General features: G+C 43.1%; 1 protein-coding gene across 2 annotated transcripts in view; it reads left to right on the top strand.

The window, feature by feature from the left end:
• The window catches only part of AKAP1 (A-kinase anchoring protein 1), a 105,351-nt gene extending 78,879 nt beyond the window's left edge, over positions 1-26,472 (top strand). For both annotated transcript variants that reach the window (XM_077296835.1, XM_077296836.1), the window contains exons 6-11: positions 2,198-2,375; positions 5,067-5,217; positions 5,943-6,010; positions 6,878-6,948; positions 24,289-24,354; positions 25,562-26,472. In XM_077296835.1, the coding sequence (XP_077152950.1) occupies positions 2,198-2,375; positions 5,067-5,217; positions 5,943-6,010; positions 6,878-6,948; positions 24,289-24,354; positions 25,562-25,624 (597 nt within the window). In that variant the 3' untranslated portion in view covers positions 25,625-26,472. The remainder of the gene's footprint in view (positions 1-2,197; positions 2,376-5,066; positions 5,218-5,942; positions 6,011-6,877; positions 6,949-24,288; positions 24,355-25,561) is intronic.
• Positions 26,473-26,723: the final 251 nt, after the last annotated feature.

The raw sequence follows: 26,723 nt of genomic DNA, 5'->3' as shown, positions 1-26,723 counted from the left end.
CCATAGGTGTACATGGTACTGTAAACCTGATGGAAAACTGCTTCAAAACAGCTGACATGTCCCGGCTTTGATTCGGGCACACCGCCGGAGCCCACATCAAAGCGGGGAATACTGCCATCGGATGTACTATTCCGTGCATGTGCCTGCACTCTCCCCTCCTCCCATCATGGATCTGTCCTCCCGTCACTCTATATGACCCCCTGCTGGCACGCACATGACCCGCAAACCCCCAACGGTCACCCCCCTGGTCACTATATGCTATATGCCCCCCCCTGCTGGCACGCACAAGATAACATAAGTTGACTCGCCTTCTGATGTCTCCGTTCTTCCAGTTTCCCTGTCGCTCTTCCTGTGTCTGTGCCGACATCCAATCATGTGATCAGCACAGCACAGTGATGTCATCACACTGTGCCCAGGTCACATGGTCCGTTGCCCGGGAAACAGGAAGTGCAACTGAGGAGCTGGGAGCATAGAGCCATCATCAGAAGGTGAGTTAACTGTTTATTTTATCATGTGTGTGCCAGCAGGGGGCATGTAGTGACCGGGGAAGCCACGTGCGTGCCAGCAGGAGGGGCATATCCAGGATAGGATGGGGGGTGGGATGGGGGCAGTGTGCCAGCACAAGGGGGAAAAGTGCCATTGTGCCAGCAGCACAGTGGGGCCATGTGCCGGAATGGGGGTTATATAGATACCAGGATGAGGGACATGTATATGGTTTGTAAGACTGACACTGGCATTATAAGACAGACCCCCCTAAAAAAAAAAGTTTTCTTTTTTTTTTCACCAAATTTGGGGGTGTGTCTTATAATCAAGTGCGTCTTATAAAGCGAAAAATACGGTATTTTAAAAAGTGCACCTTTTAATAGTATTCAGTAGTATTTAGAAAGTTTAACCCTTCAGATGCTCCACATGAACAAACGCGAAGTGGAGAAAAAATATTTTTTTCCGTTTTCAGAAGGAGTAATAGGAGAAAAACACCCCAAAATGTGTTACTTGAGATCCGGTTATGTCAATAATTTATATGTGGATGTACTCTGTTTGGATTAACGATAGCACACCTTCATTTCTAAGCCCTTTGTGACTTTTGTAGCTCAGATTTTGTTGGATTGGCTTTCCTTTTCCATATTGTATTTGTGGCATCCCTTACAAATTCTCATTTTGGAAACTAACAAGCCTCAGGAAATTCATCAATGGGTGTGGTGAATGTGTTTTTTTTTTTTCCTTTTATTGACCTGTGAAAATGAAAAATCTTTTACAAAAAGATGTAGATTTGAGTCAATTTTTCATTCATTGATGTACCGCCATTGCCGACTATGGCAGTTTACTGTCTGTGGGTGTACACTACTGTTTGGGCACACAGCGCGGCTCAGGTGATGGGAGCGCCATTTTACGGTATGCTGTTTTCAGATTGCAATACCCCTGATATGAATGAGTAAATTCCTTAGACGTTACCCACATTGGAGAAAGTATACCCTTTTAAAGAATTTTTCAAAGGGTGAAGTAGACTCCTAAAGTGTCATCAAGAAATGAATATGTACCAGATGGCAAAAAATGAAAATCACATTTTGTTTTCCTTTTTAGACTGTTACATATTAACATAAAAAGTAAAACAAATATAAATAGTTTGTGAAATTTAATTAGTAAATCACAATTGTTTTTGCCTAGAGAGGTAATCACTATAGAATAAAAATGGCCGCTGTCCTGGAATGTTAGGAGAGGTGACTGAGCATGTGTAGTAGGAATCACCACTGCTGTCATCTGGAGATTACTCATGCGTGGGAGGACAGGGGTCACTCGTATACTCCAGCAGCCTCTCCTTACATCAACACTCCTGGCATCTCCAGTATTAGGGGGGAACATCGTCCCACATATGAAGGGAGGGGGTGAAGCTTCCTTCTGCACGTGCTCAGTCACCTCTCCTAATATTCCAGGACAGGATTCTCTCCGTGTAACAGGACAGCCGCCATTTTATTCTATAGTGATTACCTCTCTGGACAAAATATTCAATGAAATGTAGACCATTAAGCTAGACAAATGTATTTAGGAATTTTTATATAAGGACATTTCCTTTTGTTTATTTTATGCTTTTCTGTTCTTGGAGAATCCCTTTAATTCAACCGTAATACTGCCTTTGAGAAAACCTTTTATAAATGGAAACTGAACACACATGTATTTTTTTTTTTTTTTTCCCCCTTAGCTTATGCTGCCAGATGGTGTGACGGTTGAAGTAATTGTAGTAAACGTGGTGAATGCAGGACACATGTTTGTTCAGCAGCATACACATCCAACATTTCATGCACTTCGTGGCCTGGATCAGCAGATGTTTCTCTGTTACTCACAGCCTGGTGTCCCAACATTGCCCACACCAGTGGAAGGTGAGTTGGCTTTTCTGATAGTTTAGCGTACCTTTCACTTATGATAAAAAGTGACAAATGAGATTATAATGCAGGTTTTAATTTCCTTTAAGAACATCTAATGGGATTCTCTTCTCCAGGATGTACTACCGTAGGTTGGGTGATAGAGGGGGGCTGATTATATGCCCCATCTCAATACTAGCTAGAGCTTTGTGCTCAGAAATAGCAGGATTTCAGGTGAACATCAATTTGCCTTTCTTTACTGTTTTTGACGCTTAGGGTATGTGCACACTTTGCAGATTTACCTGCGGATTTTTCTGCACTAAATCCGCAGTTATTGGCAGAAAACGCAGGTGCGTTTTTGGTGCGTTTTTCAGTGCGGTTTTCAGTGCGTTTTTTTCTGCAGATTGTCTGCATTTTTGACATAAATAAAGGTTTACAAACTTGAAAAAATTCAGTAACAAAAAAGAAAAAAAATGATGTCACTTCCTTGTCCAACGCCTTCTTCTATAGGTACCCCTATATTTTTAGGCCAGAAAGGCTACGCAGACAGCCGTGGGCTTATATTCATAGCCTAGGAAAGGGGCCATGGATATTTGCCCCCCCGCTGACTACAAATATAAGCCCGCAGCCGCCCCGGAAAAGGCGCATCACAATGAAGTGCCAATTCCGGCACTTAGCCCCTCTCTTCCCACTCCCTGTAGCGGTGGGATATGGGATAATGAGGGGTTAATGCCACCTTGCTATTGTAAGGTGGCATTAAACACGGTTAGGCTGGTTGACATACGTGCCACGTATTTAAGTGCCACGTATTTAAGTGCCACGTGCCACGTATTTAAGTGCCACGTGCTACGTATTTAAGTGCCACGTGCCACGTATTTAAGTGCCACATGCCAAAGTGCCACGTATTTAAGTGCCACATGCCACGTATTGAAGTGCCACGTATTTAAGTGCCACGTATTTAAGTGCCACGTATTTAAGTGCCACGTATTTAAATACGTGACACATGGCACTGAAATAAGTGACGTGGCACTTAAATATGTGGCACTGAAATACGTTGCACTGAAATACATGACACGTGGCACTGTAATATGTGATACGTGGCACTTATACGTGGCACTAAAATACAATAAAAATAAAAAAAAATAAAAAAAACACAAACACTTGGAAAAAATATTTTAATGAAATAGTGACACACACTTTTTGACAAACCCTTTATTACACGGGAAATCCACCTGAAGACCCTCGACCTGTACAGAAATAAAAAAACAAACCAAATTCATACTCCCTGGCCCTGTCCGCAGAAATCCAACGAGGGTCCCACGTCGATCTGCCATGGAGAACAGACATATCCGGAGATGTGTCTGCTCTCCACGGCTGCAGCAACACACTGACAGGTGCTTTGGCACCTGTCGGTGTGTTACTGCGCATGCGCAAGAGTTTACCGGCGGTCATTGACCCCGGTACTCTCGCTTTACGGCACTACAGCGTGGGAAAGTTCACCCGCACCTGTAGTGCCGTAAATAGAGACGCCGGCGCCATTGAACTCCGGAACAGTGCACGATACACTGCTGGGAGCTCCGCTCCTGGCAGTGTATCGCCGGAGAGCAGGGGATCGGCGTGGGACACTCGGTATTGGATTCTGCGGACAGGGAGTATGGATTTTGTTTATTTTTTTGGACTTTTTCCCTAGGGCGAGGGCTTCGCGTACCAGTGTGCTGTATGGTGAGTATATACTCTGTGTTATATGTTGTATGTAATGTCTGTCATGTATGTTACGTTTATTGTGTGTGTATTGTGTGTGCTTGTGTTACTTACAATTGTGCTAAGTCGCCGGAAACACAGGGACAACTCTCCCATCCTAATATTGGATCGGAGTAGTAGTCCCATACGGCGACTTGGCACAATGGTGGCACTATCGTCGCATGGGGACACACACATATACACACATATACACACATATACACACATATACACACATATACACACATATACACACATATACACACATATACACACATATACACACATATACACACATATATACACACACACACACACACACACACACACACACACACACACACACACACACACACACACACACACACACACACACATACATACCAGATCTATCAAACGGCCGACATCGATCCCCATGCGACGATATGCCTCCATGATGACAGCCACACTCCGCCCACGCACTTCCGCCCACGCACTTCCGCCCGCTTCCCCGCACTTCCTGCTGCAGCGGTTTCTACACCCCAAACCGCAGAAAACCCGCAGATATTTTTTCTTCTGCGGGTTTTACTGCGGGTTTGACACTCACAATGGAGTTCTATGGGTGCAGAACCGCTGCAGTTCCGCACAAAGAAGTGACATGCTGCGGGTTGTAAACCGCTGCGTTTCTGCGCGTTTTTTTCCGCAGCATGTGCACAGCGGTTTGCGGTTTCCATAGGTTTACATATAAATGTAAACGCAATGGAAACTGCAGCGGACCCGCAGCGGCAAAATCGCGGCGGTTCCGCGGTAAAAACCGCAAAGTGTGAACATGGCCTTAGGTGATCGGTCTCATTGACAACTAATGACTGTAAACTTTGTAAGATGACAGCGCTCTCAACAGAAAAAGCAAATAATTTGCAAACACTTTCATGCTTTCTAACTATACTATATTTAAGGACTTTGTTATGGTGTTGCTGTTTTTTCTTTCAGTTGGCGTTATTTGTGCAGCACCAGCTGGAGATGATGCTTGGTGGAGGGCACAGGTGGTGTCTTATTACAAAGACTCTGAAGAAGTAGAGATACGGTATGTTGACTACGGTGGTTATGAAAGGGTCAAGATTGAAACACTGCGGCAGATCAGGTTAGTACCGCCAATGGTGGTTCAGTATATTTGAAAATGGCAAACTTATTAATGACCTTGCAGTTCTGTGCACTCAGTTTCTGGTTAACCTGATTAATGTGTTAAAAATATGAAATGTCGTATGCTACACCGTAAATGATCTCCCACCTGCCTCGCTTTTTTTTTTTTTTTAAGACACCAGTAATAAGTTGGAACCTGCATTGCACACACTAAATTCTAGGATTTGTTCCACAAGAGACATTGATTACATATCCACAGAATAGGTGATGCATGTCTGACTTGCGCGGGGCCCTTGTTCTCATGATCTTAAACATGTAGGACATTACCATATGGATTTTTACTTCTAGTAACAGTAGCAAACTGAACCAAATGCTGCTGCATTCTTCATGGCCTAACATGGGTCACAAACCCCTAGTTACTGAGAGGAGGGACATGGGAGTACTAGCCACGTGCTTCTGCCAAATTGCACTACATATTTTTTATTTTTTGTGATATTTTCTGTCAAAATATTTAACTTTTACCTAGGATTGCTTTACTGATCAACTTTAATCTCCACTAACCTGATACGTTACTTTTTGTTTCTCTAAATTTGACCCGAAAACCTATTATATTGTCATTTGATTTTATTATAACTTTCCTTTTTTTTTTTATAAAACCACCTCCTTGTTTCATGTATGGCTGTACCGTTTCTTGTATATTTAACATATTTTTGTTTAAAAATTCAGGTCTGATTTTGTTACGTTACCCTTCCAAGGTGCAGAGGTTCTTCTAGACAATGTGATTCCGCTTGCAGGTACACTTTTTGCTGAATACTTGATTGATCTAGAATTTTATTATAACTTGGGAAACTTGTTCAGATGTTTTCTGCTGAATAGTTGCAGATGTTATTCATTGACCACAAAAGAGAAATTAGTCTGCATTATAATTTGCAAAACTTCAAATAAACTCTGTAAAAACATGCATTTTAGTCCATAACAATTGTTTTGTTTTTTTCTCTTGCTGAGTCAGAGGGGGAGTGTTGGGAGAGGGAGCATCTGACACTGTCTTCTCCATCACTGCTTTCAAGTGTATCGGCGTCTTTGATGCCGATAAGTTGAATTAGCAATTGGGAAGGGAGGGGGGGCGTCTGGCCACAGAGCGGCCATCCTCGCTCACCTCTGCAGAATTAAAGGGCCCGCGGCCAATAATGGGCAAAGTGGCTTCGGGCCGCATCAGATATTGCGGGCCGGACGTTCCCCACCCCTGTATTAGAGGATCTCACACTGAAATTAATCTAAGTTAGACACTGCTGCATGTGGCCGCGGACCACATATTATCGCTTATTGTGTATTAGACTAGCACATTATTGCTCATTAAAACAAAAAACATGTTGCCTCCCCTGGGAGTCTGCAGTCACATGCAGCACTGTCTGACTCAAAGGATCTCACTCTGAAACTAATCTAATAGAAGGAACAGCACTTGATTAGTTAGGTACTTGTTGAGTTAGTGCACATTTTCCATATTGTATATCTATTAAGTTGTATTTGATATTTTGGAATCTTTAGTTAGGAATTATTTGCCTTAGGCAATTTGTAAATATGTTGATAACCTACGACTATTCCTTGAATGATTTTGGTGGTCTTACTGTTATGACTGATTTTTTTTGTATGTGTTCCTGTAGATGATCACTTTTCATCAGAAGCAGATACCGTTGCAAATGAAATGACAAGAGGCACAGCATTGCTTGCACAGGTAATGGTTAATAAATGGCGATTCACTTCCATTGATTTTTTTTTTTTTTGGAGCATGGTTTGTTTTCAAAAGGTTTCGGTTTTACTTACTGCTGCCATTTTTACAGTATTAATTAGAACTGGAAATCTAAATAAAGTACATGTCATCCGATGCTTTTTTGAGCTTTGCCCATCAATTGCTTTGCGCATTTTCTTCCCAAAATTAAATCCTGACAATTAGTTGAATACATACTTATTTCTCTATTACTGTTAAGTCTGTTAGTTAATCAAGCAAATTATCTAATATTTTTGCACTGTGCCCACCTGGCCTGTGTATAAATATATTGACCTACAAAAATATTGAAGTGATCAGTTTTTATCTAAGTGCTGCAAAATAAAAGGGAGCTTAGGAATTTCCATACTACTTATCTCTCTGCTAAAACAGTAGCACATGAAATCATTTATGTATATTTATTGGGTTTCTGTTTGTGTGGTGTTTAGACTTGCATATAGTTGCTGTGATTGAGTTTTTTGCTGCTCTACTGTACAGATGTAAAATGTTACAAAAATGAAATGCATGGGTGTGCTCTTTTCGTAGTTCCTGAAAAATGGATTTTTAAATGTCTGTAGTTAAAATCGACTGGAAAGGTATTGTACCTTACATTTAGGCTATGTGCACACGTTGGGAGGGTCCTCTGCAGGTTCTCCCGCAGTGGATTTGATAAATCTGCAGGGCAAAACCGCTGTGGTTATCCCTGCAGGTTTGTTTTGCGGTTTCCGCTGCGGATTTACTCCTATACTATTGATGCTGCATATGCAGCAATATGCAGCATCAATAGTAATGTTAAAAATAATAAAAAAATGGTTATACTCGCCCTCTGACGCCCCGATCTCCTCGGCGCTGCACGCGGCGGTCCGGTTCCAAAGATGCTGTGCGAGAAGGACCTTCGTGACGTCACGGTCATGTGACTGCGACGTCATCGCAGGCCCTTCTCGCATAGCAACCCTGCGACCGGACGGCCGCGTGCAGCGCTGAGAGGTGAGTATATCATTAATTTTTTTTTTTGTATTTTTTTTTTTTAACACAAATATGGTTCCCAGGGCCTGGAGGAGAGTCTCCTCTCCTCCACCCCGGGTACCATCCACACATGATCCGCTTACTTCCCGCATCTTGGGCATAGCACTGAGAGGTGAGTATGTCATTTTTTAATTTAAATTTTTTTCTTTTTTTTCCCCAAATATGGTTCCCAGGGCCTGGAGGAGAGTCTCCTCTCCTCCACCCCGGGTACCATCCGCACATGATCCGCTTACTTCCCGCATCGTGGGCACAGCCCCATGCGGGAAGTAAGCGGATCAATGCTTTCCTATGTGTGCAGAATCGCCGCGATTCTGCACAAAAGTGACATGCTGCGGAATGTAAACCGCTGCGTTTCTGCACGTTTTTCCCCGCAGCATATGCACAGCGGATTGCGGTTTCCATAGGTTTACATGTAACTGTAAACGCAATGGAAACTGCTGCGGATCCGCAGCTGCAGAAATTTCTGCGGTTCCGCGGTAAAAACCGCAACATGTGCACATAGCCTAAAAACATCAGCTCGGCATGCAAAAAAATAAGCCCTCACCCAACCCCAGATCACGAAAAAATGGAAACGCTACGGGTATCGGAAAATTGCGCAATTTTTTTTTTTCTTTTTTTTTTTAGCAAAGTTTAGAATATTTTTTCACCACTTAGATAAAAAAATAACCTAGACATGTTTGGCGTCTATGAACTCGTAATGACCTGGAGAATCACAATAACAGGTCATTTCTAGCATTTAGTGAACCTAGCAAAAACAGCCAAGCAAAAAACAAGTGTGGGATTGCACTTTTTTTGCAATTTCACCACACTTGGAATTTTTTCCCCGTTTTCTAGTATGACATGGTAAAACCAATGGTGTTGTTCAAAAGTACAACTTGTCCCGCAAAAAATAAGCCCTCACATGGCCATATTGACGGAATAATAAAAAAAAGTTAAGGCTCTGGGAAGGAGGGGAGCGAAAAATGAAAATGCAAAAACAAAAAAGGGCTGTGTCTTGAAGGGGTTAAGTTTAATACGGCAATCTGTACACTCATGTGCAAATAAACATTATTAAAGATAAGTCCCAAGTCTCCAAGTTCTTTAGTTTTCACCTGAAACAATAAGGACATTATGGAAACAGATATTATATGCATCACTCCAAGGACCTTAGTCAGATATCTCACTCGACACCAGTAATATTACTTAGCACCCCCAAATAAGGACACAAAATCCATGCCTTGGTAAATTTTCCAGTCCTCCCATATTTTACAGAATTTATGCAAGGCCCTCCTCTCTTGATATACTCCTTGTTCCAGACTTAGCAGTAGATTAATTTTTTTCCATACATTCCCTAAACGTAGGTGGCGCCCTGTCCAACCAGTGTGCTGCTATAATTTTCCTTGCCTGATGTAAGGTTCTTTTAAGTGTCAATTTTATATTTGCATCTTCAGCAACCTCGTCCACAAAACCTAAGACACAAACCAGAGGATGCATAGGAATCACAACCCTAAACACCATGTTTATGTGGTCTGACTTGGGTCCAGATGGAACCACATGACCAAAACATATGTAGCAAATCAGCATTGCCCGAACCACATCTCGGACACAAGTCCTCCTCTTACCTCACTTTTATGCAGGAATTAGGGAATCCTGTATACCCGATGCAGCTGGTACTTCTGTGACAGTCTTTGTGCCTTACTAGTGGACAACTGGGGAATCGAGGATAATCTGTCATCCTCTGCTCATTTTAAAATACCCCAGCATCCTGCTCCCATTTCACTTTGAGCTTCATCGTATGCTTATCTATAACCTGGGAGTAGTTGATAAAATCTAGAAATTACACCAGCGACACAATTCTGGTTCCCAATAAAAAACAAAAAATTATTGTGGGTTATAAGCGGAGTAAGGGACTCCTGTTTATGCCATGTGTGTCTCAATTGAAGGTACTGAAAAAAGTACTTATGTGGTAGCTGGAATTCATCTTTTAACCCCTTCATGACCCAGCCTATTTTGACCTTAGTGACCTGGCCGTTTTTTGCAATTCTGACCAGTGTCCCTTTATGAGGTAATAACTCAGGAACGCTTCAACGGATCCTAGCGGTTCTGAGATTGTTTTTTCGTGACGTATTGGGCTTCGTGTTAGTGGTAAATTTAGGTCGATAATTTTTGCGTTTATTTGTGAAAAAAAAGGAAATTTGGCGAAAATTTTGCAATTTTGAATTTTTATTCTGTTAAACAAGAGTTATGTGACACAAAATAGTTAATAAATAACATTACCCACATGTCTACTTTACATCCGGACAATTTTGGAAACAAAAATTTTTTTGCTAGGAAGTTATAAGGGTTAAAATTTGACCAGCGATTTCTCATTTTTAGGGACCACCTCACATTTGAAGTCAATTTGAGGGGTCTATATGGCTGCAAATACCCAAAAGTGACACCATTCTAAAAACTGCACCCCTCAAGGTACTCAAAACCACATTCAAGAAATTTATTAACCCTTCAGGTGCTTCACAGCAGCAGAAGCAACATGGAAGGAAAAAATGAACATTTAACTTTTTAGTCACAAAAATGTTTTAGCAACATTTTTTTTATTTTCCCAAGGGCAAAAAGAGAAACTGGACCCCAAAAGTTATTCTACAATTTGTCCTGAGTACGTCAATACCCCATATGTAGGGGGGAACCACTGTTTGGGCGCACGACAGGGCTCGGAAGGGAAGGAGCGCTATTCGACTTTTTCAATTAAAAATTGGATCCAATCTTTAGCGGACACCATGTCGCGTTTGGAGAGCCCCTGTGTGCCTAAACATGGGAGCTCCCCCACAGGTGACCCCATTTTGGAAACTAGACCCCCCAAGGAGCTTACCTAGATGCATAGTTAGCACTTTGAACCCCCAGGTGCTTCACAAATTGATCCGTAAAAATGAAAAAGTACTTTTTTTTCACAAAAAAATTTTTTAGCCTCAATTTTTTCATTTTCACATGGGCAACAGAATAAAATGGATCCTGAAATGTGTTGGGCAATTTCTCCTGAGTACATCGATACCTCATATGTGGTCACAAACCACTGTTTGTGCACACGGCAAGGCTCGGAAGGGAAGGAGCGCCATTTGACTTTTGAATGAAAAATTAGCTCCAATCGTTAGCGGACACCATGTCGCGTTTGGAGAGCCCCTGTGTGCCTAAACATTGGAGTTCCCCCACATGTGACTCCATTTTGAAAACTAGACCCCCCAAGGAGCTTATCTAGATGCATAGTGAGCACTTTGAGCCCCCAGGTGCTTCACAAATTGATCCGTAAAAATGAAAAAGTACTTTTTTTTTCAGAAAAAAATTCTTTTAGCCTCAATTTGTTAATTTCCACATGGGCAACAGGATAAAATGGATCCTAAAATTTATTGGGCAATTTCTCCTGAGTACACCGATACCTCACATGTGGGGGTAAACCACTGTTTGGGCACACGGCAGGGCTCGGAAGGGAAGGAGCGCGCCATTTGACTTTTTGAATGAAAAATTAGCTCCAATCGTTAGCGGACACCATGTCGTGTTTGGAGAGCCCCTGTGTGCCTAAACATTGGAGCTCCCCCACATGTGACCCCCATTTTGGAAACTAGACCTCCCATGGAACTAATCTAGATGTGCGGAGACCACTTTAAACCCCAAAGTTCTTCACAGAAGTTTATAACGCAGAGCCGTGAAAATAAAAAATCATTTTTCTTTCCTCAAAAATTATTTTTTAGCCCGCAATTTTTTATTTTCACAAGAGTAACAGGAGAAATTGGACCCCAAAAGTTGTTTTTCAGTTTGTCCTGAGTACACTGATACCCCATATATGGGGGTAAACCACTGTTTGGGCACACGTCGGGGCTCGGAAGGGAAGTAGACTTTTGAAAAGCAGACTTTGATGGAATGGTCTGCGGGCGTCACGTTGCGATTGCAGAGCCCCTAATGTGCCTAAACAGTAGAAACCCCCCAGCTGTGACCCCATTGTGGAAACTAGACCCCCCAAGGATCTTATCTAGATATGTGGTGAGACACTTTGAACCCCCAAGTGCTTCACAGAAGTTTACAACGCACAGCCGTGAAAATAAAAAATAATTTTTCTTTCCTCAAAAATTGTTTTAGCAAGCAATTTTTTATTTTCACAAGGGTAACCTGAGAAATTGGACCCCAATAATTGTTGCCCAGTTTGTTCTGAGTACGCTGGTACCCCATATGTGGGGGTAAACCATTGTTTTGGCGCACGTCGGTGCTCGGAAGGGAGGGAGCACCATTTGATTTTTTTGAATACAAGATTGACTGGAATCAATGGTGGCGCCATGTTGCGTTTGGAGACCCCTGATGTGCCTAAACAGTGGAAACCCCGCAATTCTAATGCCAACACTAACCCACCCCTAACCCTAATCCCAACTCTAGCCATAACCCTAATCACAACCCTAACCCCAACACACCCCTAACCACAACCCTAATCCCAACCCTAACCACAGCCTAATCTTAACCCTTTTTCCAACCCTAGCCCTAATTCCAGCCCTAACCCTAAGGCTATGTGCCCACGTTGCGGATTCGTGTGAGATTTTTCCGCACCATTTTTGAAAAATCTGCAGGTAAAACTGCGTTTTACCTGCGGATTTACAGCGGATTTCCAGTGTTTTTTGTGCGGATTTCACCTGCGGATTCCTATTGAGGAACAGGTGTAAAACGCTGCGGAATCCGCACAAAGAATTGAAATGCTGCGGAAAATACAGCACAGCGTTTCCACGCGGTATTTTCCGCACCATGGGCACAGCGGATTTGGTTTTCCATAGGTTTACATGGTACTGTAAACCTGATGGAAAACTGCTACGAAATCAGCAGCGGCCAATCCGTGGCGGATCCGCAGCCAAATCCGCACCGTGTGCACATAGCCTAATTCTAACCCTAACCCTAGTTCTAACCCTAATTCGAGCCCTAACCCTAGCCCTAGCCCTAACCCTAGCCCTAGTGTAAAAAAATAAATAAATAAAAAAAAATATTTTCTAATTGTCCCTACCTATGGGGGTGATAAGGGGGGGGTTATTTATTATTTTTTTATTTTGATCGCTGTGATAGGTTCTATCACAGCGATCAAAATGTACCTGTAACGAATCTGCCGGCTGGCAGATTCGGCGGGCGCACTGCGCATGCGCCCGCCATTTTGGAAGATGGCGGCGCCCATACAGCACACGGACGGACACGGGAGGGACACCGGAGGTCGGTAAGTATGAGTGAGGGGGATCGGACAGCGGGGGGGAAATCGGACTGCGGGAGGAGCGGACAGGAGGACGGAGGGGAGCGGAGGACAGCAATGACAGGACGGAGGATGGAGAGGAGGAGATCGGTGGAGGGGGGCAGATCGTGATCTCCAGCCATGGCTGATGCTATTGCAGCCTCAGCCATGGCTGGATTGTAATATTTCACCAATTTTCATTGGTGAAATATTACTATCGCTCTGATTGAAAGTGAAACGTCACTTTCAACAGCCAATCAGAGCGATCGTAGCCACAGGGGGGTGAAGCCACCCCCCTTGGGCTCAAGTACCATTCCCCCTGTCCCTGCAGGTCGGATGAAATTACAGTTAACCCTTTCACCCGGCCTGCAGGAGCGCGATCCGACCATGACGCATATGCTGCGTCACAGGTCGGATTGGCACAGGTTTTCATGACGCATACGCTGTCAAAGGTCGGGAAGGGGTTAACTGCTAAAAACTCCATCCAACTGAAGTTGATCTACAAATAGGATCCCTGCTTGTCGCCAGGGGTTAAAGCTCTCTAACCTGAATATTTCCGGCAACTTTGGGTTTTGCCATATAGGAGTAACTGGAGGAAACCCATCAATATTAAGGAGTTGCTTAGTTTTTTTCCTATGTTCTAATCATAAGGACTAGAGTAGGGAGCTTTGTCTTAGTTTCCCCCAAATAACTTGCTTTCAAGAATGAGATAATTGGGTTCCCCCCTGTATACCCCTGGACAATGGAAGCTGTAGAGCCCTGAAGCAGTTTAACCCCTTCCCGACCTGTGACTCCACGTAGGCGTCATGAAAGTCGGTGCCAATCCGACCTGTGACGCCTATGTGGCGTCATGGAGGGATCACGTCCCTGCAGATTGGGTGAAAGGGTTAACTCCAATTTCACCCGATCTGCAGGGACAGGGGGAGTGATACTTTAGCCCAAGGGGGGTGGCTTTGCCCCCACGTGGCTACGATCGCTCTGATTGGCTGTTGAAAGTGCAACAGCCAATCAGAGCAATTTGTAATATTTCACCTATGCTCCCCCCACTGACTGACAGTGGCGATCTGCCGCCGCTGTCAGTCTTTCCTTCCCTTTGTTCAGTGCTCCGCTGCTTTCCTCTCCCCTCCGGTGCCCCACCCACTGTCCGATTCCACACACACACACACCCCCCCCCCCCCCCCCCCCCCCCCCCCGTACCGCTGGAGTCCCGGGAGTTCAGTCCGGCATCTTAGATGGGCGCCGCCATCTTCCAAAATGGCGGGCGCATGTGTAGTGCGCCCGCCGAATCGGCTGGCAGATTCGTTACAGGTACATTTTGATCACTGTGATCACCCCCATAGGTAGGGAAAATAATGAAATACATAAAATTATATTTATTTTCATTTTTCCACTCTAGGGTTAGAACTAGGGTTAGGGTTGCAATTAGGGTTAGAATTAGGCTATCCGCTGCGGATTTGTGGCAGTTTTCCATCACGTTTACAGTACCATGTAAACCTATGGAAAACCAAATCCGCTGTGCCCATGGTGCGGAAAATACCGTGCGGAAACGCTGCGTTGTATTTTCCGCAACATGTCAATTTTGTGCGGATTCCGCAACGTTTTACACCTGTTCCTCAATAGAAATCCGCAGGTGAAATCCGCACAAAAACACTGGAAATCCGCAAGTAAAACGCAGTGCGTTTTACCTGCGGATTTTTCAAAAATGGTGCGGAAAAATCCGCACACGAATCCGCAACATGGGCACATAGCCTTAGGGTTAGGGTTGGAATTAGGGTTAGGGTTGGACTTGGGGTTAAGATTAGGGTTAGGGGTGTGTTGAGGTTAGGGTTAGGCTTAGGCTTGTGGTTAGGGTTATGGTTAGGGTTGGGATTAGGGTTGGTTGTGTGTTGGGGTTAGGGTTGGGGGTTAGGGTTGGGGTTAGGGTTGTGATTAGGGGTGTGTTGGGGTTAGGGTTGGGGTTAAGGTTAGGGTTGGGATTGGGGTTAGGGGTGTGTTGGGGTTAGGGTTGTGATTACGGTTATGGTTGGGATTAGAGTTAGGGGTGTGTTGGGGTTAGTGTTAGAGTTAGAATTGAGGGGTTTCCACTGTTTAGGCACATCAGGGGGTCTCGATTCACGACATGGCGCCACCATTGATTCCAGCCAAACTTGCATTCAAAAAGTCAAATGGTGCTCCCTCCCTTCCGAGCCTCGACGTGTGCCCAAACAGTGGTTTACCCCCACATATGGGGTATCAGCGTACTCAGGAAAAATTGTACAACAATTTTGGGGGTCTAATTTCTCCTGTTACCATTGGAAAAATAAAAAAATGGGGGCTAAAAAAATTATTTTTGTGGGAAAAAAAAGATTTTTTATTTTCACGGCTCTGCATTATAAAATTCTGCGAAGCACTTGGGGGTTCAAAGTGCTCACCACAAATCTAAATAAGCTCCTTGGGGGGGGGGGGGTGTCTAGTTTCCAAAATGGGGTCACTTGTGGTGGGTTTCTACTGTTTAGGTACATCAGGGGCTCTGCAAATGTAACATGATGCCCGCAGACCATTCCATCATAGTCTGCATTCCAAAACATCACTACTTCCCTTCCGAGCTATGCCATGCGCCCAAATAGTGGTTTACCCCCACATATGGGATATGAGCGTACTCAGGACAAACTGGACAACAACTTTTGGGGTCCAATTTCTCCTGTTACCCTTGTGAAAATAAAAATTGTGGGCTAAAAAATAATTTTTGAGGAAAGAAAAATGATTTTTTATTTTCATAGCTCTGCGTTATAAACTTCTGTGAAGCACTTGGGGGTTTAAAGTGCTCATCACACATCTACATGAGTTCCTTGGGGGGTCTAGTTTTCCAAATGGTGTCACTTGTGGGGGAGTTCAAATGTTTAGGCACTCAGGGGCTCTCCAAACGTGTCATGGTGACCGCTAACGATTGGAGCAAATTTTTCATTCAAAAAGTCAAATGGCGCTCCTTCCCTTCCGAGCCCTGTCCTGCGCCCAAACAGTGATTCCCCCCCCCACACACACACACACACATATGGGGTATCGACGTACTCAGGACAAATTATACAACAACTTTCGGGGTCCAGTTTATCTTTTTACCCTTGGGAAAATAAAAAAATTGTTGCTAAAAGTTCATTTTTGTGACTAAAAAGTTAAATGTTCATTTTCTTCCTTCCATGTTGCTTCTGCTGCTGTGAAGCAGCACCTGAAGGGTTAATAAACTTCTTAAATGTGGTTTTGAGCACCTTGAGGGGTGCAGTTTTTAGAATGGTGTCACTTTTGGGTATTTTCAGCCATATAGACACCTCAAAGTGACTTCAAATGTGAGATGGTCCCTAAAAAAAAATGGTTTTGTAAATTTTGTTGTAAAAATGAGAAATCGCTGGTCAAATTTTAACCCTTATAACTTCCTAGCAAAAAAAAATGTTGTTTCCAGAATTATGCTGATGTAATGTAGACATGTGGGAAATGTTATTTATTAACTATTTTGTGTCACATAACTCTCTGGTTTAACAGAATAAAAATTCAAAATGTGAAAATTTCGCAATTTTCAACAAATTTCCGTTTTTTTCCACAAATAAACGCAAAAAATTATCGACCTAAATTTATCACTAACATGAAGCTTAAAATGTCACGATAAAACAGTCTCAGAATCGATAGGATCCGTTGAAGCATTCCTGAGTTATTACCTCATAAAGGGACAGTGGCCAGAATTGCAAAAACGGCCAGGTCATTAAGGTCAAAATAGGCTGGGTCATGAAGGGGTTAAGCTGTTGCAAGAGTGAGGCTAGAAAATACAGCCATGGGTTAGGGGCAGCAAAACCTCCCTCCTCATTCCCCCTCTGTAATGTGTCATATTTAAACCGAGCTGTGCCTTTTTTCCAAATTATTTCTCTGAAATAACCATTATCTTTAGTGGGTCCCACAAATTTGGTAAAAATTATTCTCGTGCCCCAGCTGTTATGTCATCAGGGTGGATTCCTCTGAACATAGCTTGAAGTTTGTAAAAGTGTTTCAGAGAAATAATTTGGAAAAAAGCCACAACCCCCAGGTGCTTCACAAATTGATCCGTAAAAATGAAAAAGTACTTTTTTTTCACAAAAAAATTTTTTAGCCTCAATTTTTTTCATTTTCACATGGGCAACAGAATAAAATGGATCCTGAAATGTGTTGGGCAATTTCTCCTGAGTACATCGATACCTCATATGTGGTCACAAACCACTGTTTGTGCACACGGCAAGGCTCGGAAGGGAAGGAGCGCCATTTGACTTTTGAATGAAAAATTAGCTCCAATCGTTAGCGGACACCATGTCGCGTTTGGAGAGCCCCTGTGTGCCTAAACATTGGAGTTCCCCCACATGTGACTCCATTTTGAAAACTAGACCCCCCAAGGAGCTTATCTAGATGCATAGTGAGCACTTTGAGCCCCCAGGTGCTTCACAAATTGATCCGTAAAAATGAAAAAGTACTTTTTTTTTCAGAAAAAAATTCTTTTAGCCTCAATTTGTTAATTTCCACATGGGCAACAGGATAAAATGGATCCTAAAATTTATTGGGCAATTTCTCCTGAGTACACCGATACCTCACATGTGGGGGTAAACCACTGTTTGGGCACACGGCAGGGCTCGGAAGGGAAGGAGCGCGCCATTTGACTTTTTGAATGAAAAATTAGCTCCAATCGTTAGCGGACACCATGTCGTGTTTGGAGAGCCCCTGTGTGCCTAAACATTGGAGCTCCCCCACATGTGACCCCCATTTTGGAAACTAGACCTCCCATGGAACTAATCTAGATGTGCGGAGACCACTTTAAACCCCAAAGTTCTTCACAGAAGTTTATAACGCAGAGCCGTGAAAATAAAAAATCATTTTTCTTTCCTCAAAAATTATTTTTTAGCCCGCAATTTTTTATTTTCACAAGAGTAACAGGAGAAATTGGACCCCAAAAGTTGTTTTTCAGTTTGTCCTGAGTACACTGATACCCCATATATGGGGGTAAACCACTGTTTGGGCACACGTCGGGGCTCGGAAGGGAAGTAGACTTTTGAAAAGCAGACTTTGATGGAATGGTCTGCGGGCGTCACGTTGCGATTGCAGAGCCCCTAATGTGCCTAAACAGTAGAAACCCCCCAGCTGTGACCCCATTGTGGAAACTAGACCCCCCAAGGATCTTATCTAGATATGTGGTGAGACACTTTGAACCCCCAAGTGCTTCACAGAAGTTTACAACGCACAGCCGTGAAAATAAAAAATAATTTTTCTTTCCTCAAAAATTGTTTTAGCAAGCAATTTTTTATTTTCACAAGGGTAACCTGAGAAATTGGACCCCAATAATTGTTGCCCAGTTTGTTCTGAGTACGCTGGTACCCCATATGTGGGGGTAAACCATTGTTTTGGCGCACGTCGGTGCTCGGAAGGGAGGGAGCACCATTTGATTTTTTTGAATACAAGATTGACTGGAATCAATGGTGGCGCCATGTTGCGTTTGGAGACCCCTGATGTGCCTAAACAGTGGAAACCCCGCAATTCTAATGCCAACACTAACCCACCCCTAACCCTAATCCCAACTCTAGCCATAACCCTAATCACAACCCTAACCCCAACACACCCCTAACCACAACCCTAATCCCAACCCTAACCACAGCCTAATCTTAACCCTTTTTCCAACCCTAGCCCTAATTCCAGCCCTAACCCTAAGGCTATGTGCCCACGTTGCGGATTCGTGTGAGATTTTTCCGCACCATTTTTGAAAAATCTGCAGGTAAAACTGCGTTTTACCTGCGGATTTACAGCGGATTTCCAGTGTTTTTTGTGCGGATTTCACCTGCGGATTCCTATTGAGGAACAGGTGTAAAACGCTGCGGAATCCGCACAAAGAATTGAAATGCTGCGGAAAATACAGCACAGCGTTTCCACGCGGTATTTTCCGCACCATGGGCACAGCGGATTTGGTTTTCCATAGGTTTACATGGTACTGTAAACCTGATGGAAAACTGCTACGAAATCAGCAGCGGCCAATCCGTGGCGGATCCGCAGCCAAATCCGCACCGTGTGCACATAGCCTAATTCTAACCCTAACCCTAGTTCTAACCCTAATTCGAGCCCTAACCCTAGCCCTAGCCCTAACCCTAGCCCTAGTGTAAAAAAATAAATAAATAAATAAAAAAAAATATTTTCTTTATTTTATTATTGTCCCTACCTATGGGGGTGATAAGGGGGGGGTTATTTATTATTTTTTTATTTTGATCGCTGTGATAGGTTCTATCACAGCGATCAAAATGTACCTGTAACGAATCTGCCGGCTGGCAGATTCGGCGGGCGCACTGCGCATGCGCCCGCCATTTTGGAAGATGGCGGCGCCCATACAGCACACGGACGGACACGGGAGGGACACCGGAGGTCGGTAAGTATGAGTGAGGGGGATCGGACAGCGGGGGGGAAATCGGACTGCGGGAGGAGCGGACAGGAGGACGGAGGGGAGCGGAGGACAGCAATGACAGGACGGAGGATGGAGAGGAGGAGATCGGTGGAGGGGGGCAGATCGTGATCTCCAGCCATGGCTGATGCTATTGCAGCCTCAGCCATGGCTGGATTGTAATATTTCACCAATTTTCATTGGTGAAATATTACTATCGCTCTGATTGAAAGTGAAACGTCACTTTCAACAGCCAATCAGAGCGATCGTAGCCACAGGGGGTGAAGCCACCCCCCTTGGGCTCAAGTACCATTCCCCCTGTCCCTGCAGGTCGGATGAAATTACAGTTAACCCTTTCACCCGGCCTGCAGGAGCGCGATCCGACCATGACGCATATGCTGCGTCACAGGTCGGATTGGCACAGGTTTTCATGACGCATACGCTGTCAAAGGTCGGGAAGGGGTTAACTGCTAAAAACTCCATCCAACTGAAGTTGATCTACAAATAGGATCCCTGCTTGTCGCCAGGGGTTAAAGCTCTCTAACCTGAATATTTCCGGCAACTTTGGGTTTTGCCATATAGGAGTAACTGGAGGAAACCCATCAATATTAAGGAGTTGCTTAGTTTTTTTCCTATGTTCTAATCATAAGGACTAGAGTAGGGAGCTTTGTCTTAGTTTCCCCCAAATAACTTGCTTTCAAGAATGAGATAATTGGGTTCCCCCCTGTATACCCCTGGACAATGGAAGCTGTAGAGCCCTGAAGCAGTTTAACCCCTTCCCGACCTGTGACTCCACGTAGGCGTCATGAAAGTCGGTGCCAATCCGACCTGTGACGCCTATGTGGCGTCATGGAGGGATCACGTCCCTGCAGATTGGGTGAAAGGGTTAACTCCAATTTCACCCGATCTGCAGGGACAGGGGGAGTGATACTTTAGCCCAAGGGGGGTGGCTTTGCCCCCACGTGGCTACGATCGCTCTGATTGGCTGTTGAAAGTGCAACAGCCAATCAGAGCAATTTGTAATATTTCACCTATGCTCCCCCCACTGACTGACAGTGGCGATCTGCCGCCGCTGTCAGTCTTTCCTTCCCTTTGTTCAGTGCTCCGCTGCTTTCCTCTCCCCTCCGGTGCCCCACCCACTGTCCGATTCCACACACACACACACCCCCCCCCCCCCCCCCCCCCCCGTACCGCTGGAGTCCCGGGAGTTCAGTCCGGCATCTTAGATGGGCGCCGCCATCTTCCAAAATGGCGGGCGCATGTGTAGTGCGCCCGCCGAATCGGCTGGCAGATTCGTTACAGGTACATTTTGATCACTGTGATCACCCCCATAGGTAGGGAAAATAATGAAATACATAAAATTATATTTATTTTCATTTTTCCACTCTAGGGTTAGAACTAGGGTTAGGGTTGCAATTAGGGTTAGAATTAGGCTATCCGCTGCGGATTTGTGGCAGTTTTCCATCACGTTTACAGTACCATGTAAACCTATGGAAAACCAAATCCGCTGTGCCCATGGTGCGGAAAATACCGTGCGGAAACGCTGCGTTGTATTTTCCGCAACATGTCAATTTTGTGCGGATTCCGCAACGTTTTACACCTGTTCCTCAATAGAAATCCGCAGGTGAAATCCGCACAAAAACACTGGAAATCCGCAAGTAAAACGCAGTGCGTTTTACCTGCGGATTTTTCAAAAATGGTGCGGAAAAATCCGCACACGAATCCGCAACATGGGCACATAGCCTTAGGGTTAGGGTTGGAATTAGGGTTAGGGTTGGACTTGGGGTTAAGATTAGGGTTAGGGGTGTGTTGAGGTTAGGGTTAGGCTTAGGCTTGTGGTTAGGGTTATGGTTAGGGTTGGGATTAGGGTTGGTTGTGTGTTGGGGTTAGGGTTGGGGGTTAGGGTTGGGGTTAGGGTTGTGATTAGGGGTGTGTTGGGGTTAGGGTTGGGGTTAAGGTTAGGGTTGGGATTGGGGTTAGGGGTGTGTTGGGGTTAGGGTTGTGATTACGGTTATGGTTGGGATTAGAGTTAGGGGTGTGTTGGGGTTAGTGTTAGAGTTAGAATTGAGGGGTTTCCACTGTTTAGGCACATCAGGGGGTCTCGATTCACGACATGGCGCCACCATTGATTCCAGCCAAACTTGCATTCAAAAAGTCAAATGGTGCTCCCTCCCTTCCGAGCCTCGACGTGTGCCCAAACAGTGGTTTACCCCCACATATGGGGTATCAGCGTACTCAGGAAAAATTGTACAACAATTTTGGGGGTCTAATTTCTCCTGTTACCATTGGAAAAATAAAAAAATGGGGGCTAAAAAAATTATTTTTGTGGGAAAAAAAAGATTTTTTATTTTCACGGCTCTGCATTATAAAATTCTGCGAAGCACTTGGGGGTTCAAAGTGCTCACCACAAATCTAAATAAGCTCCTTGGGGGGGGGGGGGGTGTCTAGTTTCCAAAATGGGGTCACTTGTGGTGGGTTTCTACTGTTTAGGTACATCAGGGGCTCTGCAAATGTAACATGATGCCCGCAGACCATTCCATCATAGTCTGCATTCCAAAACATCACTACTTCCCTTCCGAGCTATGCCATGCGCCCAAATAGTGGTTTACCCCCACATATGGGATATGAGCGTACTCAGGACAAACTGGACAACAACTTTTGGGGTCCAATTTCTCCTGTTACCCTTGTGAAAATAAAAAATTGTGGGCTAAAAAATAATTTTTGAGGAAAGAAAAATGATTTTTTATTTTCATAGCTCTGCGTTATAAACTTCTGTGAAGCACTTGGGGGTTTAAAGTGCTCATCACACATCTACATGAGTTCCTTGGGGGGTCTAGTTTTCCAAATGGTGTCACTTGTGGGGGAGTTCAAATGTTTAGGCACTCAGGGGCTCTCCAAACGTGTCATGGTGACCGCTAACGATTGGAGCAAATTTTTCATTCAAAAAGTCAAATGGCGCTCCTTCCCTTCCGAGCCCTGTCCTGCGCCCAAACAGTGATTCCCCCCCCCCACACACACACACACATATGGGGTATCGACGTACTCAGGACAAATTATACAACAACTTTCGGGGTCCAGTTTATCTTTTTACCCTTGGGAAAATAAAAAAATTGTTGCTAAAAGTTCATTTTTGTGACTAAAAAGTTAAATGTTCATTTTCTTCCTTCCATGTTGCTTCTGCTGCTGTGAAGCAGCACCTGAAGGGTTAATAAACTTCTTAAATGTGGTTTTGAGCACCTTGAGGGGTGCAGTTTTTAGAATGGTGTCACTTTTGGGTATTTTCAGCCATATAGACACCTCAAAGTGACTTCAAATGTGAGATGGTCCCTAAAAAAAAATGGTTTTGTAAATTTTGTTGTAAAAATGAGAAATCGCTGGTCAAATTTTAACCCTTATAACTTCCTAGCAAAAAAAAATGTTGTTTCCAGAATTATGCTGATGTAATGTAGACATGTGGGAAATGTTATTTATTAACTATTTTGTGTCACATAACTCTCTGGTTTAACAGAATAAAAATTCAAAATGTGAAAATTTCGCAATTTTCAACAAATTTCCGTTTTTTTCCACAAATAAACGCAAAAAATTATCGACCTAAATTTATCACTAACATGAAGCTTAAAATGTCACGATAAAACAGTCTCAGAATCGATAGGATCCGTTGAAGCATTCCTGAGTTATTACCTCATAAAGGGACAGTGGCCAGAATTGCAAAAACGGCCAGGTCATTAAGGTCAAAATAGGCTGGGTCATGAAGGGGTTAAGCTGTTGCAAGAGTGAGGCTAGAAAATACAGCCATGGGTTAGGGGCAGCAAAACCTCCCTCCTCATTCCCCCTCTGTAATGTGTCATATTTAAACCGAGCTGTGCCTTTTTTCCAAATTATTTCTCTGAAACACTTTTACAAACTTCAAGCTATGTTCAGAGGAATCCACCCTGATGACATAACAGCTGGGGCACGAGAATAATTTTTACCAAATTTGTGGGACCCACTAAAGATAATGGTTATTTACACCGGGTGTTAATTTTTGTTTGGAATTTCATGTTTAGCCGATCCAAATTCAGAAGTATAAAGGATATAACGTTTGTTGAAACTTGAATGCCCAAATATTTAAACTCCTTCCCCACTTTAAGTCTCATTTGACTTGCCATTTTCTCCCGGCTCTACTGACATGGGCATATCTGGGTTAGGAAGTGGTGGGGGCGAGATGCCAGAACTCTGTGTTCCCTACACCAGACATCTTACTCTAGTACCTTACTGGAGTGAAATTTCTGACTTGGCACACGCCATTCATTAGACTCTCCAAGCATGCACCTCTTCATGAATCAGGAGCATCTGACCCCAGTACACTCCCTCATCAAGACCGGCATGAACATCGACTTTATTGATGAATTTGACCTTTTAGTTATCACTTGATTTGCTCCAAGATGCATACATGTGTCCTACAGATGTGACATTTAAGGCAAACTTACTATGATATTGGTAATTGAGCTATGTTTGTGTATAGGTGATGGTATGACTGGTATTATGCCGAAGTACAGAATTTGCATTGTGACGTTCCAAAACTCTATGCTTGAATGTTTAAAAGCTTTTGTCCTTGAATATTTAATCTTCCTGTACATATTATCATTATTGTCTTTATTTTTATATAAAGGTTACAAATTACGATGGTGCAACAGGACTTCCGCTTGTGCAGTTATGGAGTATGATGGCGGATGAGGTGAGATTTTACAATAACTGCAGTGTTTTATGCTTCTGACATGGTTTATTAGTATAGTAGTTTTGTATTAAAAAGATTACTAAACAAAGTACTAGAGCAAAAGGAGATCTGAGGGATCATTTGTGCAGAGTTCCAAGCCAACCTATGGATACTTATAGGCCAAGCAATGTTCCTGTGGGATTTTTAAATATGCAAATCTCATATGGCTGATATATAGCCAAATCCAAATTATTGTTTAGCATTGATGAGGGGCAAACATCCTGAAATACAAGTAGAAAAATAGTTTCTGGTTTGACTTTTTTTTTGGTCATGTGCATTTTAGGGTTGAAACCTCCAGTAGGCGGAGCTAGAGTTCCTGTCCTCTTCCTCCCTGAAAAATAAATTTCTCTTTACCTTTTTGTCTGACATTATGCATTATACTTTGGGTATGCACTGTCATTGTGAATGGAGGGGATCTGACAGAAGCAATATCCTCAAACTTGGTTACTCACTATGGTGCAATTGAGAGATTATATTAATAAAGGGAAGATCTAAGGGAGCAGCTTAATGGCCCCATTTATCATTGAACACGCAGTGAAGGTGGTCAGTCATTGAGGATTTATAATGAATATTAATTTATACCTTATTCACACCATGTAAAGAATACTAAATATTTTTTCACACAAAACCATGTATCGAACATACTCGAATGTTGTGTAACATTCTGCCTGCAAAATTTTGATACATTGCTCTGCCATCAGTTTTTACTAGTCATGTTGAAAAATCAAGGCTTACATTTTAGAAGTTCTTATAGTGTTACCTTATATATTTCTGTATAGATTTGTACAGCGTAGACATGTGAATGGGGTTGTACCAAATTTGAAAGTTATCCTCAACATTAGGATAGAAAACTTCCTGATAGCTGGTATCCCCACCAACCTGAAGAAGAGCACTGTGTGACTGGAGCTGTGGTTGACTATGTGCATTTTTGTTCCATTCATTCTCTATGGGTCTGCTGGAGATGGCACCACTGCTCCATTCACAGAGGGATCCACAGTTCTCAATATCAGTGGGAGTCCCAATGGTCTGACCCCAGTGGTTGGGAAATTATCTCATGTGGGGGAGGACTTCCAAACTTTTTACAATCCTTTTAAGTATTAATGTTTTTTTTTTTTTGTTTTTTTTTTGTTAACTTTTTTTTCTTCTTTTGTTTTTACAAATCCCATAGGTGGTGTCTATCAACAGGACTCTTGTGGAAAGAGGATTTGCACAGTGGATAGATAGCTATTAGCACTTGTAAAATGGTTTACTCCTTAATAACATCTTGCACCACTACAGGCTTGGTATGCAGTTTAGTTTTGTTTTTGTTTTTTTTCTGGTTTATGTATAGAAATCATACAAAAGACTGATTTTTAAAAGCCATATATTTGTAGCTATGTCCATCTTATTGTTCTGCCCACAAAAATGCAACCAGCAACTATCTTTACCAAACTACTGTCTTTTGGACATCTGTGTTCCCTTTGGATGAGCGATTCGGGATGAAGCCTGCTAAGAGTCAAATGGCATATTTACATGAAATATAGAATATGCAAATATATAAGAAGTGGTCTAACTGGAGGAATGTCAGATAAATTATATGTGACATTAAATGATTATTGTCTTTGTACGTTACGCGGCGCACTCTGCCTGCCAAGCCTGACTGTAATTTATTTTGTTGTGCAAATCTTTGTAAATATATTGATATAAGAACTGATCACTTCAATATTTTTGTATCTGAACGCTGAAAAATGAAAGGGAGTTTTGCTATTTCCACACTACTTGTCATCTGTCCCCCAAACGGTAGCACAGGAACTCGGTGATGCCTTTGGAATGGGTCTTCTGTGCACTGATGTGTGGTGTTTAGATTTGCCATATAGTTTGATGTTGCTGTGATTGAATTATTTGCTACTCTGCTGTACAGATGTAAAAAGTTACAAAAATGAAATACATTTGTGTGCTCTTTTTTATTTCTTGACAAATGGATTTTTAAATGTCTAAGTAATATATAAATCCACTGGAAAGGTATTGTAAAATGCATATTTTTTTCTTAAGCCTGTTGTGAGCGGGGTTGATTAAAAATAAAGCACTGAAAGGGAAGCATTAATGCCTGAATTATGTGACTTCTTTCAAAACACTAAAAGAAAAAATATTACATTGATGTAGAAAACCTGCACAACTGAAAAGTTTCTTGAAATATAATTGCAGATATTTTTTAACAGCTTGTGCTTGATAATTGAGACTTCTGGTAACATTAAAAATTACACAAACTACCTGTTTTTCAGCCACCCATGACTGCACCATGAGAGGGGATCCACCCTTCGAGGACAGGAATTCTCTAAGATAAAAAGTGA

This window comes from Ranitomeya variabilis, chromosome 3, assembly GCF_051348905.1.
Source record: "Ranitomeya variabilis isolate aRanVar5 chromosome 3, aRanVar5.hap1, whole genome shotgun sequence".
In the NCBI taxonomy this organism is placed as follows: Eukaryota; Metazoa; Chordata; class Amphibia; order Anura; family Dendrobatidae; genus Ranitomeya; species Ranitomeya variabilis.
The sequence above is the reverse complement of the archived record's forward strand: the minus strand, read 5'-3'. Positions and strand labels throughout refer to the sequence as shown.